The sequence below is a fragment of the Phaenicophaeus curvirostris genome, chromosome 8, assembly GCF_032191515.1.
Source record: "Phaenicophaeus curvirostris isolate KB17595 chromosome 8, BPBGC_Pcur_1.0, whole genome shotgun sequence".
In the NCBI taxonomy this organism is placed as follows: Eukaryota; Metazoa; Chordata; class Aves; order Cuculiformes; family Cuculidae; genus Phaenicophaeus; species Phaenicophaeus curvirostris.
The window spans coordinates 3,608,004-3,625,355 of record NC_091399.1 but is presented as its reverse complement, the minus strand read 5'-3'; the positions used below and the strand labels follow the sequence as shown (position 1 = coordinate 3,625,355).

The 17,352-nt window shown below is 40.7% G+C and overlaps 1 protein-coding gene across 1 annotated transcript; it reads left to right on the top strand.

The window, feature by feature from the left end:
- Positions 1 to 10,672: 10,672 nt before the first annotated feature.
- Positions 10,673 to 17,103, top strand: F3 (coagulation factor III, tissue factor). Its single transcript, XM_069862128.1, has 6 exons — positions 10,673 to 10,744; positions 11,745 to 11,859; positions 13,775 to 13,959; positions 14,319 to 14,500; positions 14,623 to 14,782; positions 15,925 to 17,103. Exons 1-6 carry the CDS (start codon positions 10,681 to 10,683, stop codon positions 16,062 to 16,064), a joined length of 846 nt encoding a protein of 281 aa, XP_069718229.1. The 5' UTR covers positions 10,673 to 10,680; the 3' UTR covers positions 16,065 to 17,103.
- Positions 17,104 to 17,352: the final 249 nt, after the last annotated feature.

Here is a 17,352-nt window from a genome sequence, read left to right as displayed (position 1 = left end):
TTGCCATGACCGAGGGGTAAGACCTTGCACTTGGCCTTCCTGAACCTCATGATGTTCACATTGGCCCACTTCTCCAGCTCATCCAAGTCCCTATCGATGACATTGCATTTTTCTGGCGTGACAACTGCACAACTTACTTTGGTGTCACCTGCAAACTTGCTGAGGGTGCACTTGATCTTGCTGTCTATATCATTGATAAAGATATTAAATAGCTCTGGTCCCAGCACGGATCCCTGAGGGACACCACTTGTCATCAATCTCCATCTGGACATGGAGACGCTGACCACTACTCTCTGAATGTGACCATCCAACCAATTCCTTGTCTACCAAAAAGTCCACTTATCAAGTCTATGTCCCTAATTTAGAGAGAAGGATGTTGTGGGGGACCATGTCAAAGGCTTTGCATAAGTCCAAACAGATCACATCTATTGCTTTTCCTGTGTCCACTGGTGGGGTTACCCCATCCTAGAAAGCTACTAGATTGGTCAGGCAGGCCTTGACCTTGGTGAAGCTGTGCTCTCTGCCTGTAATCACCTCTCCATCCTCCATGTGCTTCAGCAGAGCTTCTAGGAGGATCTGTTGCATGATCTTCCCAGGCACAGAGGTGAGGCTGACAGGTCGATACTTCCCAGGGTTATCCTTTCTACCCTTTTTAAAAATGGACACAATATTGCTCTTCTTCCAGTCACCAGGGACTTCTGACTCCCATGACTTTTCAAGTATCATGGATAGTGGCTTGGCAACCAAATCAGCCAATTCCCTCAGAACTCTGGGATGCATCTGGTCAGGTCCCATAGACTTATATATGTTCCAGTTCCTCAGGTGGTCAAGAATCTCATCTCCTGCTATAGTGGGAAGGGCATTACCCCCCTCCTGGTCCTGTTTTTGTTGTCCATTGATCCAGGAAGGATGAGAAGAGCAGTTGTCAGTGAAGACTGAGGCAAAAAAAGTTGTCGAGTACCTCAGCCTTCTCCTCATCCATTGATACAAGGTCATCATTTCCTTCATTGGGCGGGGGATACACTTTCTTTAACCTTCCTTTTCTAGCTGGCATTGCTGTAGGAGAAGCCCTTCTTAGTATTCTTTGCTTCCCTTGCCAAGTTCAGTTCCAGCTGCGCCTTGACCTACATGACCCCATCCCTCCTAAGACCCTGCTTTATAAACCTGGGAAAGTCTGAAAGACTTTTGCCAAGTCTGTGGGAGTTATTAGACCACAATTCACATCATTTCATTGTGGTACTTAATTATCTTAAAAGTGATGAGGTTTTGGTTCAAATGACCCACAAGGAAAAGTAAGCAAATACATGTAAACTAATGCTTAGCCACGAAATTCAGAGTCTGTAGCACTTGAGATTCTTTAGAATTCTTGTTACATAGGAATCTTTAGTGCAGAATTGAGGTCTGTTTTAGTGGTGCAATGGAAGCTATCTCATTTGTTTGTTTGCAGTTTATTATGTCTTGTATGTTATGTTTGGCTAAAAAGAAAAGGAGACAAAGACTGAATGAGAGGCACAGCAAGGAAGAGCCTGCAATAAAAACAGAGAATGGGAGACTTCTGAGAACACAGGGCCCACTCACCAAATGGAACTTTAAAAAAAAAAAAGCTTTTTCTAGAGACTTAAAGGGACCCTGTGAAGTTTGTTGCAACCAGGAAAGATTGTGGAGAAAAGTGCAAACCTACAGGACAGGACTGTGTTTTGCAGGAAAGAATGAGTAGAGAACTTAAACATACACTTTCATTCCTCTTCTGCATTATTCTATATTATCCTGTTTAAAGAGCGCATGGTTCTGATTTTTGTCTAAATGCAAGTTAGCATTGAGTTTATAAAACCTTAAAATGCTATAGTATGCAACATTTGGCAAAGACAGCTAGGTGATAGCACTCCAAAATTTCCACTGACCTGAGGACCTACCACTAGCAGACATACTAGTAGTTCACCAAAGCCCCGAGGAGCCTAACTCTGTAATTGGGAGCTTTACAGGGGGTTGGTTTTGATTCTATTGACATGTTAGATACCTAAGGAGTATTTTGCCTTTATATAAAAGGTACTTTTCCTCCTATATCAACAATTGTTGTATCAATCAGATACCAACCACACTGTTTACATCAAAGAAGGAGGTAGGGAAGACAGTACGTAGCCCAAGATGTTCCTGCTGGTATCAGCAGGAGTCTATGAGGTCCAGTGTGGTTTAGATGATAGAGACTGCTACCAGGAAACAAAATCTGATCTGATGTTATTTTGAAGTTTAATAGTATGGGGAAAGAACAAACATAACGGGGCTCAAATCAGTTTTTCAAACTTAAAAATGTAGACTCTCTCTACCTGTTAATAGAATAATCACGAAGTACACATTCTTTATGAGCATTTGAAATTCAGACTGATCAATGTTATTAATTTTTAGATTTTCTTTGTTCTAAGGAAAACATTCAACCTAAGAACATATTTCCTCTATGCACTCTACATTCCATTCCATTCACAAAGCTCCAAACACAGCTAATCAAATAGCTGTGTCAAAGTTAACAGTATGGAATGCCAGCATTTAGACTTTACAAGAGACCCTAACTTGACTCCTAATGCATTAAACCACAAAATATTATTTTAAAATCCTTGAGACTTTCAGGGTTCAAACTTCAACACTTTGCTACAAACCACACAGCTTTTCTCACTAAATACTGGCTACTGGAAGTTTCCCTTCACCCCTTCTTCACTAACTCCAAAAAAAATTCCCAAAGTTAAGTACAAGTGCACTCTCGTAGCCTTCTGATATGGTGAAAGAATGCAGTTTGGGTGCTGGCTGCTTGGGTGCTGGCTGCTACAGGATGATTGCTCCACACACGGGAATGTAATGCCTGAGTTCATACTGTAATCATCTTGTCCTTACACTGGCTGAGTTAAAATTCTTCGTGACATTCAGATACAGAGAACAAGTATGTCTGCAGGGACCAGTGTATAGACACTCAAAAAACCCACTTCAGACCTTCTCCTTAGATCAGATCTGTCCTTTCCCTTTCTACTCGACAGCTCAGAAGCTGATTAGAAACAGCCCCTCTCTTTGCATGTTTTTTTTGGCAGAACTAAATTTTTAAGATCTTTACACTGACCTCTATGATTTGAATTGACAAATAACAAATAAGAAGCAGCAGAGAACATCTAATAAGTGATGTGGTCTCTACCACTATTTAATCAATACTAACATCAGAGAACAGCAAGAGTCAAATCTTTCCTTTGCTCACAGCATGTGGAAGGTAAAATTCACTTTCTCGTCATAATGATGAACTCTGAGACCAAACCACTGGCCCTGCATTAGCCATTTAAATCTTCTAATATTTTTTTTCTTCCTCTAAAATAAAATCTCAAGTCTGACATTGGGCATATAAGTGCATTAATTTAAGTAAATACTATGGGGTTTTTACATATTGTATTTTTTAAAAAATAATGTCACTTTACAGTGATATTCAATTATTTGGGAAATTATGAGCAATTATTTTAAGTTAAATAGATAAGACAGGTAGTGTTTGGGTAATGTTCTTTCCATTGTGATTTTATTAAAGAATAAGATACTACTTCAGCTGTACTTTTCTGAACAAATTATCATTATACATTTTCAGAACCACTAAACAAAACCCTTTCTTTAAGCACACAGAGCAACTAATAATTTATGAATTACAATTCCAGCTCCTATTGGTATGCTTTATTTTCTGAAGAAAAGAGAAATACAATGTTATTAAATTTCAGTGATTATGATCATCTGTGATCATAGATTATTCATAATTTTAATTCATTAAATTAATTGCTATGCAAACTTAGAAAGCTCAAAATAAAGACTGTATTATGACTGATACATGCCAATTATAAATCAAGCATTTCCCCTTATACAGACAATTTTTGGAATTGTAAGGTCTGCCTCTAACCAAGAAGGCAATCAATGCTGAGTCTTGTCGTAAGCTATAGTAACATACAAACTGCAGTGTGCAACACAGCTAATGTTCTTCAGGAAGGAGGAAAATGCAGTACTGTCATGGTATAGAAAGATGACTGAAGGAACACAGCAATCTACCGTCTGAAGCTGGAGAAGCAAAGCTGTATCAACCTACTGTCATTCTTGGTACACAGAGTGTAATTCAAACTACAGGACAGTGAAAAGTCCTCTTTGTACTCCAGTGCTGAATAGGAACTTTTGATATACTTTGAAACTTCAAACCTATGTTTGACAAGCTCATTGACTTTTCTTGGGTGGGACACACACATAACCAGATGTGGAAAATGGAGAAACCATTTCAGAATAAAATACCCTGGGCTGTAAAATCGACAAGCTACAGTGGTGTAGGAGGCTAATTCTGTAAAATTAGAAAATCCAGAATCATTCACTTACAGGTAAACCAATCCATTTTCCCATTATCTTTAATCTACGAACCCCCCAAGTCACCAGTAAAGACAGAATTAACCAAGTAATGTAATGTTGAAGAATAGAGATGCAGGATAGTAAAGAAACCCTCAACTTCGTTTTGCTGGTTAGCTTTACTGCAGAATGTTTTTTGTTCTATCAAATTACTCCAAAAGAGAAAGCTGTATAACAAGAGAATTAAACATTATAATAGCCAAGTCAAATATAGTATAGTTTACATTTTCCTCTCTCATAGTTCCTAAGAACGGGTTTAATGACAGCCTAGGGACTACATTTGTTCAAATTGAAGCTTTGCTTATTTTACCTGTATAATTGCTTAACCTTCCAGGCATGCTCACACCAAATATTTTTTACAGAACACTGAATCTGACTACCAATACCTTAACTGAGAAGTTATACGTGCCACATCTATTATTAAAAAGCCAGGGTTTTTTTAACAACTGGTAAGGAAGGGAAATACTTTTTGCCAACAGTTATAATTGCCTAGTAAAATTAATCTATTTCAGTTCATTACAAAGTCATGAGCAGAATCTGGATTCAGTATGTAAAAAAGATGCTACCATTAATGTACATACCTCCTTTAAACAGGCTTTATTGTCACATAATGCTTGCGCTGCCTTTTTTAATTTATGTAATTAAGATATTCCGGGGTAAAGGAATTACTCTATGAAGGTACCTCACAATTGTGGTGAAACAGCTGGGATACAGGGAAGACAGACAGCATTACAGTGTCAAACAACACATTCAACCTCATAACAGTTCAGTTTGACTAGCCAAAAGCATATAGGCACAGAAGGACACCATACAATTTAGTGTCTCTATCTTTATAGTTACTGTTGTGCTTCAATGACATTTATTACAAATTAGAATTACTTGTCCTGTAGCAGGAGAGAATTGCTAGTAAACAAACACAGCTGTGTACAACACTACAGCAATACCTTACCACTCCCAACAACACACCTGAGCTATTGCTATAGCCACTCACTTTCTGAAAAGTCTTTTGTGTGTTGAACTAAGCAAAGAGTAGTTTACATTTATGTTTACACAGCCTTATTTACCCCAAGGCATCCCTGGAGACTGCAGAAATTAAACATATGCAAATCTGTGAGTCCATAGGATAAGTGAGGGGATGTATGTATGATTAAGGTTGTAACAGAACACATTTTAAAAACAGAATATCAGAAAAACATACAAAATTTGCTTCAGGATTTCTAAGATCACCAAGAGATTCCTATAGTACTGTAAGGAATATCTTCTGCTGATTTCAATTTTTAAATTGATTTTACTTATTTGTTATTCCTTTCAGCAAGTAAAAAGGAAGTTCCATTAACCTCAGACCTGCATTTAAATTTTAAACTGGTTCTAAATCAGTGCAACTTTGTTATTTTCTGTTATGCTACGTGTGATTTTATAAAATCATGAGGTAGTTTTAAAATGAAGAATCATTTCTAATAGTTCAGGTAAAAAAAGTTTTAGGCAAAATCAGAGATGCCCAAGGAATTTACCACACTGGGACTTTAGTTGGTGTGGAGAGTTTAGGAACAAACTTTTAGGTAATAAAGTTGTTTTTTCACTCCATTACACACTGTTTACCACATGGGTCAGTCAAATTACACATCCACCCTCCATACCTTGGTGCAGAACATTAGTACAAACAAGTTACTCAGCTTTTAAAGATTTATGAAGTATTATTAACTACATACTGAATATAATTTTCTGTATTTTTCCTTTATCTTCACTAGAGAATTTCCAGAGAAAGAAATTTTTCTTTGCTTAAAAAAAAAGCATAATCCTGTGATTATGACACAAAACCAAAAATTAGTATAAAATCAAATTCTGTACATTCCTGATTTCACTACAGACTTTCAGCATAGCCATAGAAAAGGTGGGTGAACACAGTTTCCTCCCTCTGCATAAAATTGGTGCAACACAACCCACAGGACGTATATAACAGAAATTAATTTATTATTTTAAGGCATTTACAGGCTCAGGCAGAAAGTGTTGATGTAAATTTGCTCTCATTTCAAGACTTTTGAAGGGTTTTTTCCTTTGAATTTGATTGATATGGAAAAAGACTTTCAGAACAAAGACCTATGCCAGACACATGCAATGTAGGTTATTGAACTACACAGCCTATTTACTTGCACTACATACAGATACACAGAACTATTTCACTAACTTACTATACTAATTACTGCTAATTCACAATTTTTAAAAGGCAGTGGTATTTGTGAGTCTTTGTATCCATTTATAATACAGTATTCAATGCAGCAGCGCTGTAAGATCAATGCTATAACATTTACAGAAGCAGGTACCAAGTAAGAGATTGCTCCCTAAACTTCTGTTTTATCTAATTAAATATAAGTAAGTGTATACATAAACTAATTACCCAATCATATGAGTCACTGAGACAAATTAAACAAATATCTGAAAAGCCAAATGAAAGGAAAACTATCAGGAGCAATTTTGGTTTGGAAAACGCTCCCAGAGATTTCAAATCTTACTTGCACAAGTAGATTTTACACTATTGGGTATGACAATACTGCTGACTCTTATATTAGCATGAAATTATCAATGTTTTACAGCACAACAAAATTTCAAAGCGTTCATAAGTATTACAAAATTTTCCTTAGAAGCTTGCAAAACTATTAGCGTAATGAAGCCAATCTGTTACTGATGTAACCTGAGGCATTCCACTTCAATGTCAACAATTATATAGGATAGTACAGAAAATACAATGTTGAAATCGCTACCCCGAGAAAGAAATTATTTTGTAGCTCTCTCAAAGCTAACAAGGGTAGAGATCTGGCCGATCGTACAAAAAATATATGTATCTCTTTCCAAAACCCTGAAGTATTACAGATCTAGTTTCACTTTTCTCCTTACCTGCCCCTTAATCAACGTGTGGATTCGTTCCACAGCATATGTTTCAAGGAATGAAAACCTGCAGAATCTAATCATAATCTGGCAGACCTTCCTAATATCGAAAAACCTTGATTCCACTGGGTTCACCAGAGTCACAGAAATCACAGTGTGATAGAGCTCATTTCCTAACATAATGCACGCATGCTCTTGCGTGTCTCTCACACAGCCTAAAAATGTCACAGTAAGATACCGGCCTCAGTAGAAATCTCTCATTTATTTCAATATTTAAACAGATGAATCTGACTTGCTTTAGGTGCTTATACCAGGAAAATATGGATTTCACCTTAGGAATTAATTTTTTTCTCTGCTGATTGTAAAATGAGGAGAGGATGACTAAATCAGTTAGAGACACGTACAGAATCGATGCTTATTTTTTGACATTCCACTATGGGAGCGAAATTCTACACTCCTAGATAAATTGTCAGAGCTCTAACCTAGCACAATGCTTGCCTGCATGTAGCAATACATATTTGAAAAAAGGGGGGGAATTTTCCATCTTAAATGAGCTGTTGAAATACCACTGAAGTGGGCAGAAAATGTGACCAGAATGTCATAGTTAAGTCACTATCTGCTGAGCAAACTTCCAGCTTAGAGGCATCAGCACATGTCGGGCAGTGCGAGGTTCCTCTCCTCTACCACACCGGTTGGTGCCTGGAGTCAGGCAGTGCTGAGGAATTCTCATTCTTCAGTCAAATCTGCACCAAGACTTGGTGAAAGAGGAGAAAAAAGAGCAGAGATGGCAGCAGCAGCAGTTCCTCACCTCACTGCTTCTCCTTTGTCCATCACACCCCTCCCCTGCCAACCTGATCTAGCTACTCTGTTCCCTCGGCATGCTGTCTTCCCCCCAGTTTTCAAGTTTTCCCTTCAACTTTCTTCCCTTGAATGGCTAGCTTAGTAAAGTTACCTTATTTCCTCCTACACACTCCCCTCCTCCCCCAGGCTCTGCTTGATTGCTTGATCCACCACTCTGGTAAACCTGGTGAGGTCTCCTTCCCTCATGCCGCGGTACGGAGCAGGACATCTAAAAGCCAAGCATTAGTGAACACTGGAGTATCTTGCTGGCAAACGGAATAAGGTAACACTGTTAAAGCTGCTTAGACCGGAGGGGGTCTGCAGAGTTCCCCATCTATCTCAAGTATGGGAGGTCATGACAGAAGAGGTGGGAGTGAGAAGGACGGATGGGCAGGAAAAGGGAATACTGAGACCATCTCCATAAAAAACAGAAACCACCGCTGATCCACTTTCCATCTTCTGTGACTGAACTACAAGAAAACTAGTTGGAATTAGAGCCCAAATATGATTTAAGGTTTTATATAAACACCTCTTTCCTTTAAACAAGTGGGTATTGCTTTTCTCTGTAATGTTCCCTGGAAATCAACTACGATCTTATAAGGTCACAGTCTTGAAAACCTCATCATACAAGATCTGTATTCTACACAAAGTTAAGAGCATACGAGCTTTTTGGCTGACGTAATGCTGACATATGGCTACATAAAGACAGTGCTGAAATTTGATCAAAAACAAGGCAGGAAAATTAGGAGGTGTATGGCTGGATTTTAATGAATTTCAGTTTAAAAATCAAGGGTTTAGGTGCACCTTGGAACACACTATATGAATTCTGATGCAGGCTGTGGTTGAAATGGATATTGTAGTTTGGTCCATTTGCATCTTTTCTGCCTTATGAGACAGAATTGATTGCTTGCATCTAAGTACACATCAACCATGGAAATTAAAGGCTATGTAACTCCCTCATTAGTCTTCTCCTCCTGCCTATATTTTCCAGGTACAAAACATTGTACAAAATAAAAATAAGAGTCAGTTTAACACTGCAAAATGCATCTATCCTGCCTAATTACTTAGTCGGTCCTACTGTGTAGCCTGTTTCCCACTACCCCCCTGAATCATGAGCTAAGTGCGAACACAGCTCCCTCTGGAGATACAGCATCGGATGAAAACACGGCACGCAACCCCCCAGCTCCAAAAGCCTGCTTTAAGTCCTTAGAAAGGCAGCACCATGAGAAAGAGCAACAAATACACCAGAGGGGCCAGGGAGCCTGTCACAAAGGCTGCAGGCTGTGATGCAGAAAAACTTTCCATCAGAGAGTTCCTGTTACCCGTGAAAATGGCATGGCTTTCCGATGTAAGCTTGTAGGGAAAGGGTAAACAGGTCCCTGGCTTATGAGAGAGGTGAGGTACAAATCCCTGAATGCTTGAACCTTATTTGCTGTCTCATGTGACAGGTGAGCCTTGACAGGGCTCATGTTGTGTCCAGTTCTGGAGTCCCCAACATAAGAAGAAGATGGGACAGTTGGAATGGGTCCAGAGGAGGCTGCAAAGGTGATGTGAGGACTGGAGCACCTTCCATAAGGGGACAGGCTGAGAGAGTTTGTTGGGGTTGTTCAGCCTGGAGAAGAGAAAGCTTTGAGGAGACTTTAGAGCAGCTTCCAGTACCTAAAATGGCTACAAGAAAGCTGGGGAGGAACTGTTCACAAAGGCTTGTGGTGACAGGACTGGGGGCAATGGGTGTAAACTGGAGAGGGGCAGATTTAGACTAGACATAAGGAGGAATTTCTTGACCATGAAGGTGGTGAGACACTGGCAGAGGTTGCCCAGGGAAGCTGTGGCTGCCCCATCCCTGGAGGTGTTCCAGGCCAGGTTGGATGGGCTTGGGCAGCCTGGGCTGCGGGAGGTGTCCCTGCCCATGGCAGGGGGGTTGGAACTTAATGATCTTTAAGGTCCCTTCCAACCCAGACTATTCCGTGATTCTATGCCTGTGCCTACACGGGGCTGAGGGAACAGAGGCTGTGAGCTAGCTGAACAGTTGTCAAATGTTTTGTGTGGCAACCAAAAACCTGACATATTTAGTCCTTCAAGCTCTACAGGACCTGAGTCAATTAACCCAACACCCGCACCCCGCAGAGCAGCCGTTTCCGAGCCGGGGCTACGCTCGCCCCCTCTCCAGCCAGCCGAAGGTTTGTCCTGGTCAAAGCTGGTCGTCCAACGCTGCCCAGTTTCACTAACATCCCACCCCGCGGCAACCGAGGGGAAGCGAGGGGTGTTCCCCGCGCCCGGGACACGAGCAGGTGGGCACAGGCGGGCTGGCGGCTCCGGGTGAGCGCGCGCCCGAGGCCGCGCTGCGGGGACGGAGCCGCCGGGGGGACGCGACGCACCACCCCTCCCCTCCCCTCCCGCCCCCTCCTCTCCCCTCGACGCCCTTCTGCTTACAGCAACGCCGCTTTCCTCTTAGATTCCCCTCCTCCGCTTGCCGCCCGCAGTCCCCGCCTCTCCCCGCACTGATATAAGGCCGGGCGCCCGCCCCCCGCGGGAGCTTCGCGCTGGACGCCGAGGATGCTGCACTGCGCGGCCTGGGCCGTGCTGCTCGGAGCGCTGCTCTGCCGCCTGGCCGCCGCCGGTGGGTGACGGGGGGTCGCTGCCGCCGGCGGGCACACGCCGACCCAGGGGCGGCCGTCGGGGGCGCGGCGGGATCCGGCTCCGCTTCGGCCCCGGGGTTCCCCCCCTTCGAGGGTCGCCGGGGCCCCCGGGTTCCCCCCCTTCGAGGGTCGCCGGGGCCCCCGGGTTCCCCCCCTTCGAGGGTCGCCGCGGCCCCCGGGTTCCCCGCTTCGAGGGTCGCCGCGGCCCGCGGGTGCCGTGTTGGGTGGCCGAGCCCCGGTGCGCGGGGTCAGCCTTGGGGTTGGGCACTTGCACGGAGCTGCTGGAAGGGGCGGTCCGCGAGTTTTCTCTCCCTCGTCTCCGAGCTTGTCGGAGAGGCAGAGAAGGTGGTATTTAGAAAAATAATTGGGCTGTCGCTCAGTGAAACGCTTGTTTCCCCGAGGTCGCGAAGGTTGTGCTGGGTTTTCCGCCCCGGCTCCCCCCGAGGCAGCTCCTCGAAGCGCTGAGGCTGCGCTGGCCTCGCCCGGGGTGTCCCCTCGGGGTGTCCCCTCGGCCCTGAGAGCCCGCAGGGAAACCACGGGCTGACTTAATCTTCCCAACATAAATAAATGGGAAACCAGAAGCCGACTGCCTCCTGCAGCAGATACAGCCGGGGATGATTTCAACCTACGCTGCACTTATTTGGCGCTTGGACATTCTCATGAGCATCTCTAAGCTTTTGTAGCTTCTTCAGAGGTCTTGAAGAAAAAAAAGGAAGCAATAGGCAGGACCCCAAATAAGTTACCTCAGCAACCTGGGAGTTATAAGGGGGAAAATGATTTCCTTGTATTTCTCATTTATGCCAGGACGCGTTCTTGTAGTAAGACTGGCATGAGCCCAGAGGCCAGGACCTTATCTTTTCTCCCAAAAGAACTGTTCCAAGTAGCAATTAACAACAAGTGCTTTATTTAACTAAACAATGACTGCAGAGAAGCGGGAATTACATGTAATATGACTGATGGCACTCTTTTCTGTATTTCAAGGCAATCCAGAACTACCAACAGCAGTTAATATAACTTGGTCTTCAATCAATTTTAAAACTATACTGCAGTGGCAACCGAAACCATCAGGTTACTTCTATACAGTAGAAATACACGGGTAAGTAAAGAATGCCAAGGTGTGCCCATTAATGGCAATTGAAGATGCAAATTGAGTGTGTTTGAATATTTCTGAGAGTGAGTGTAGCAGGAAAAGAGCTCAAACATGCGTATCTAGGAAAACTGCCAGTCCAGCTGGTAATACTTCTTTGTGTCCGACTACAATACCTGATTCAGGCTTCTGGTTTTGCCCACTTCAGAAGTGGTTGAGCTTCAGATCTCCAGGCTTAGAACTCCAGTGCAGCTGGCCTGCACCACACCCAGCCGACAGACTGATCTGAAGCTCAGCCAGGTGTTCAAAAGGCTTTGAAGCTGACACTCAATCTGACATACTGTGTATTAGATGGAGCTTCACCTTTTTATGTCATTCAAAAGTGTCTGGATTGAGTTTTCTATCTTTAGACTTGGGAGGTGTCTGATAAATATGAGTCTGCATTTTATTCTAATCAGTGAATCACAGTGAATGAATAATTTGTCCTGCTGGGTAATACTATAAATTACCTTTGTTCATCTACTTCTGTCAAGATTTCCCCTGTCAACATGCTTTATGTAAGCTATGAAATATTTTGGATGTTGTAACAAACTTATGTGAAGTATCTCAACACCTTTTGATACCGCAGAATAGTTTCCATGGTGTTCAGTAGTAAATAGCTACTGTTCTTAGCTCCTCTATTAATTCATAGACCATTATTAAACATGCCCCAAAGCTAAGCTGCATCATCAGCTCTCCTACCTATTAATGGAAAAATGGTTCTGTAGTCTCTTCTGTCTGTAAAAGTGGCATGGAAATGAGAGCTCTTTTATGACTAATGGATGAAATACCAGTGCAAATGGCCTAATGCACCCTTTTATTTTTTAAGGGAGGGGTTAACTTAGTATAACTAAAAGCACACAGTAGCAGAATGAGTTTTATGAAGTTTATGAATCTGGAGTTTCTTCCCAGCCATTTGTGTTTGCAAAAAATTGAAGTCAGTTTGCCAAGATCCAGTATAGATTCAGAGGTAGTGCTGATATGGAGACACTTTAGGCAAGTTGCTGTTATGGATAAAATGTGCCTAAAAGTTTGCCTTCTCATCTATACACGTTTAGAGTGTGCCTGCTTGATCACAAAAATCAAATCTCCTCTGTCCCTTTTTAAGGCATCTCTAGGACACTATCACTAATATGTGACATTGTAAGAAATCTGGTGCAATGGGAAGGGAGCTCCTGAATAAACTGATAATTTATTTCCTAACAGTCTTGTTCTTTCAGCTGAAGTCATGCAATTTTTAGTTTCCTTAGTTCACCAGCAAAAACAGAAGAAAAAAAATGAAGCGGGAATACCTAATCTGTTTTTTTTAATTTCGTCTTATTCGGAAGTAAAATGGGGAATTAACTTTTTTTCCTGGTTTCATTATTGCTTCTCAAGTAAATGGACCTTGCTGTCACATTAAATAATTCATATTGCTGTAAACAGCTTCCTTGGACAACTGGTGCTTCTTAAGGCAATAGTTTTCAAATACATCAGGGATAACACTTCCAAAGTGATTTATGCATCTTATGTGTTTTGTTGTCTGGTTTTTCTTTTAAAAATAAAACTGCAGAAAAATCCAAAATTGGAACTATTTATGGTTTCTGTTTGGTTTGTATAAAAGACTGAATTTTTAGTTCGCGTGTATATTCAATAACCTTTCTTTAATTAATATGGATTAGTTTTTATTCGTTTGACTCTACTTTAAATTGTGAAATATAGCTGTACAGTGTAGTGGGTTTTCAAGGCTTTTGCTTCTCCTTTTCAGCCTAGCGGGACTGCAAGACTGTTCCACTGGATTAGGGAAATCTATATATTTTGAGGGGCGGAAAAATGTTTTTTAACATATCTAAATATGTAAAAGTTTGTTTGGAAGGTATTGAAGCTTCTCTCTTGTTCTTTTCAGACAGACATCTGACACTAAAAAAAAATGTATACTGACATCAGAAACAGAGTGTGATGTCACTGATGTGCTAAGGAATGTAAATGAGACCTACACAGCACACATACTGTCTGTACCGTCCTCAGGGATGGATAACTTCGAAGAACCCCCTTTTGCAGTCTCTGAAAAATTTACTCCTTACAGTCAGAGTAAGTAGGATTGCCAATTAAATCTTATCATAAACTTCCTGTAATGGTTACTTCCATTGTCTTAAACAAGGTATAGATTTGGCGTAAAGATTTTCCCTACAGCACAAAGCTTTCCCTATTGTAGGGGAGCGTGTAACTTTTTTGTTATTATTTGTTTTTTACTGCAGTGAGCAGATGATTTTATTAACGTTGTGTACTAATGAGAATACTTGTTAATAATCCAGGATTTCACTGCATTACTTTGGCTCTGTAAACTTGTAATATATTCGGGAAAAGAAGGAAGCGGAGGGAAGAAGCAGAAAGAGCATGTTGTGTAGAGAATATTGTCATTGGTTTTAATTCCAAAAATGCTTGTTTAGCTGTTCTAGGAAAGCCGGAGATAAAGAATTACACACAAAAAGGTTCCGAACTGAGTGTTGTGTTCCAAGATCCACTTACACCATATACATTTCCTAATGGAAGCTTTCAAAGTATTCGAGACATTTTCCAACACGACCTGGAATACAAACTCTATTACTGGAAAGATCAAAGTTCTGGAAAGGTAAAGTGTAACTACCTTTTACATATCCTGTAATTGTATTATAGCTGCACAACTTCTATGCTACCTTAGGAGCCAACACTTTTCCAGAGAATGCTTTCTTGAAGTATGTTTATCTTTTACAGAAAGATGCAACAACAAAAAGCCATACGTTTGAATTAAGCGTTGACAGTGCAAAGAACTATTGCTTCTTCATACAGGGAACTATTCCCTCCCGCAGCGAAAATCGTAATGGTCAAGAAAGTGCGGTGTTTTGTACCAGTATAGGAAGAAATATCTTAGATGGTAGGTATCTGGTGAAGTTTGACATACGGTCGTTAGCATTCTAGCAAAAAGATGCTTAAATTCCAAGTATATTTTTATACCTCTTTAAATTGCGATGCCTCTTACAGTAGAAGTTATTTACTGTAGAAGTGAGAGGACACAGACTGAATATGGAAACTAATAGGAAGAATTCACATTCAGTGGGAGCCCACCGTGTTTGGGTAGTTGGAGTTGATTTTAGGGTTTTGCTAAACTGTTTTGATTAGTTTTAAATTCAGATCTCATTGCTAGCCTTCAGCTTTTCTTTTTTGGTTTTCTGATCGTTTTCTGATTGTTTTCTTCAGATACTTCCAATAACAGGTCCCACAGTAAGTGCTTGAAGGATTAGCTTTAAAGCATGAATGCTGGAAACCTACATATCCACAAACCCGTAGTTTGAACTTAACATGTAGTTATTATCTCTAAAACAGATGAGAAGACTAAGGCTTTCTTTATTGTTACATACAAGGCCAGAGGCAGGTAGATTGACTTCTTTACTGGTAAATAAGTTAGTGTGTGGTCAGTGAATCAGCCAGTCTAATTCCAGATAAACAATCTGGATTACACTTTCTTCAATATAAAGTCATCAATATTTATAAAATAATATTACATTTCTGTACTGTGCTCCATGAGATAAGAATATTTGCACTTCAAGCAGAAAAGCTCTTCTAAAATTGGCAGATTAACTCCCTCAAATTAACTTTATCTAGATACTGTCTAGATATATATTTTTATCACCATAGATGAATTCTAGTAAGCTACAACTTGAATAGAAATAGCTTCTGTTGGTGTTTTCTAGCTTCAAACCTAGAATAAATTTCCACTTGGATGTAGTTTCTCAGAGACAATGCAGGGGTAAGGGGCATGGTTTGTGTTGATAGTGGTATTTTAGCGCATTAACTAAACCCAGTGTGAAGTGGGTGAAATAAAGCTTTACCTCAGTTTAACAAATTTACATTAAAATTAATTCAGTTCACACCAAGATGATCACTCCACTTCTGTGATAGTGTAAAACATAGAAAGCATTTTTTTTAGTTCACTAGAGTGGATTCTAAGAGTTTGTAGCACTGTGATATTATGGTTTTCTGGTAACTGAATCTTGGAATTTTTTTCTTCCCTTACAGAATACGGAGCAGAAGTCTTTATTATCATAGCAGTGATAGCAATTGCAGTCATCACTCTTGCCGTTGTCCTAGCAGTGTTCCTGTGTAAACGCAAGAAGGCAAAAGCTCCAAGAGAGAAGGAACCGCTTAATGGTGTCTGAAGAAAAATTGTCATGGACACTAGAGGCAGCTCCGAAGACAGAGGAAAAAAAAAAAAAAATCCCAACAAAAAATAATTGGGTAATTGCGAAGAGCCTTTTAGCCTCTCTGATACAGGAATTTTAAAGCTCAGACTTTATATGGATGCATAAATCTGCTAGACAGTCACAGGTGGAAAATCCAAGTATCAGGAAGCCCCCATGACTCTGGTGGCCAGAGGCTGGAGAGCATTCTGACAATCTGTTATAATAGCCCAACCCTGCTCATACTCTTCCTAAGCACCTTCTACTGTCCAGTCTGGAACATGGTTCTGAACTGGATGGACCTTTGACTTTACCAGCTACAGCCATTCTGGAAGTATGGCCTTACTGAGCCAGAAGATTTATGGTACTTGTGAGGGGAAAGAAACACTACTTTGGAAAAAACACTACTTTTTTACCTAAAGAAAAGGAACGTCCTTTTGTTTCCATGAAACAAAACCTGTACTTATCTGACTTTTAACATTATTAACTGGTGAAATGATCTGTTAGTTCAGTTGTGATAAGGATACTGCTATTACTACTTCTTGGATAAAGTTAAGTTGGTCTAAATAACTTTGGATATAGACAATCAAAGGTAAACAAACTGGAACTACTGTACTGGTGACTTCTAAGGAACACTTGAAGTCAGTAGCTGCTATCCATTTGGAAAGCATACCCGGATTACACTACAGCTAGATTTATACAGTCAGGGTAGTCTGATGATTCCAAGTGTCAAGATAAATACTTGGCAGTTTCTGAGTCAGTAACTCACTTCATGCAAGCACTAAGTAGGTAGCAGTATTTACTGCATTTTTAACATAATTTTTAATTAAACAGTTGATGAGTGAATAGTTTATGCTATAGATTCAAATCATCTTGGTGATGGGATTTGGAGGCCTGTTGCTTTGACTGTTTTAATATTTATTTTATATGTGGGAATAATTTTTATACTGGTGATGTCTGTATTTATGATAGTAATTTATACTTTTCTAGGGAAATAAAGGTGGCTGGGTAAATAAGACTTTCTTTTCCTTGTTGTAAATAAAGTGGAGCATTCATTCCAGAAGTAAACTAAAAATACATTTAGGAAAGTTACCTTGTGGTAGCAGTGTAGGCAAGCTGCTGGGAGTCTAACCAGGAAAAACAGATCATCAGGAGACCTACCTGTAAGGGTAACGATATGAGAAGTCTTATTTGACAAACTGCTGAAAGGTTTTGAGGAGTCTTGAGTTGCTTTTCAGCTGTCTGCTTATGCAAGCAATTATTCATG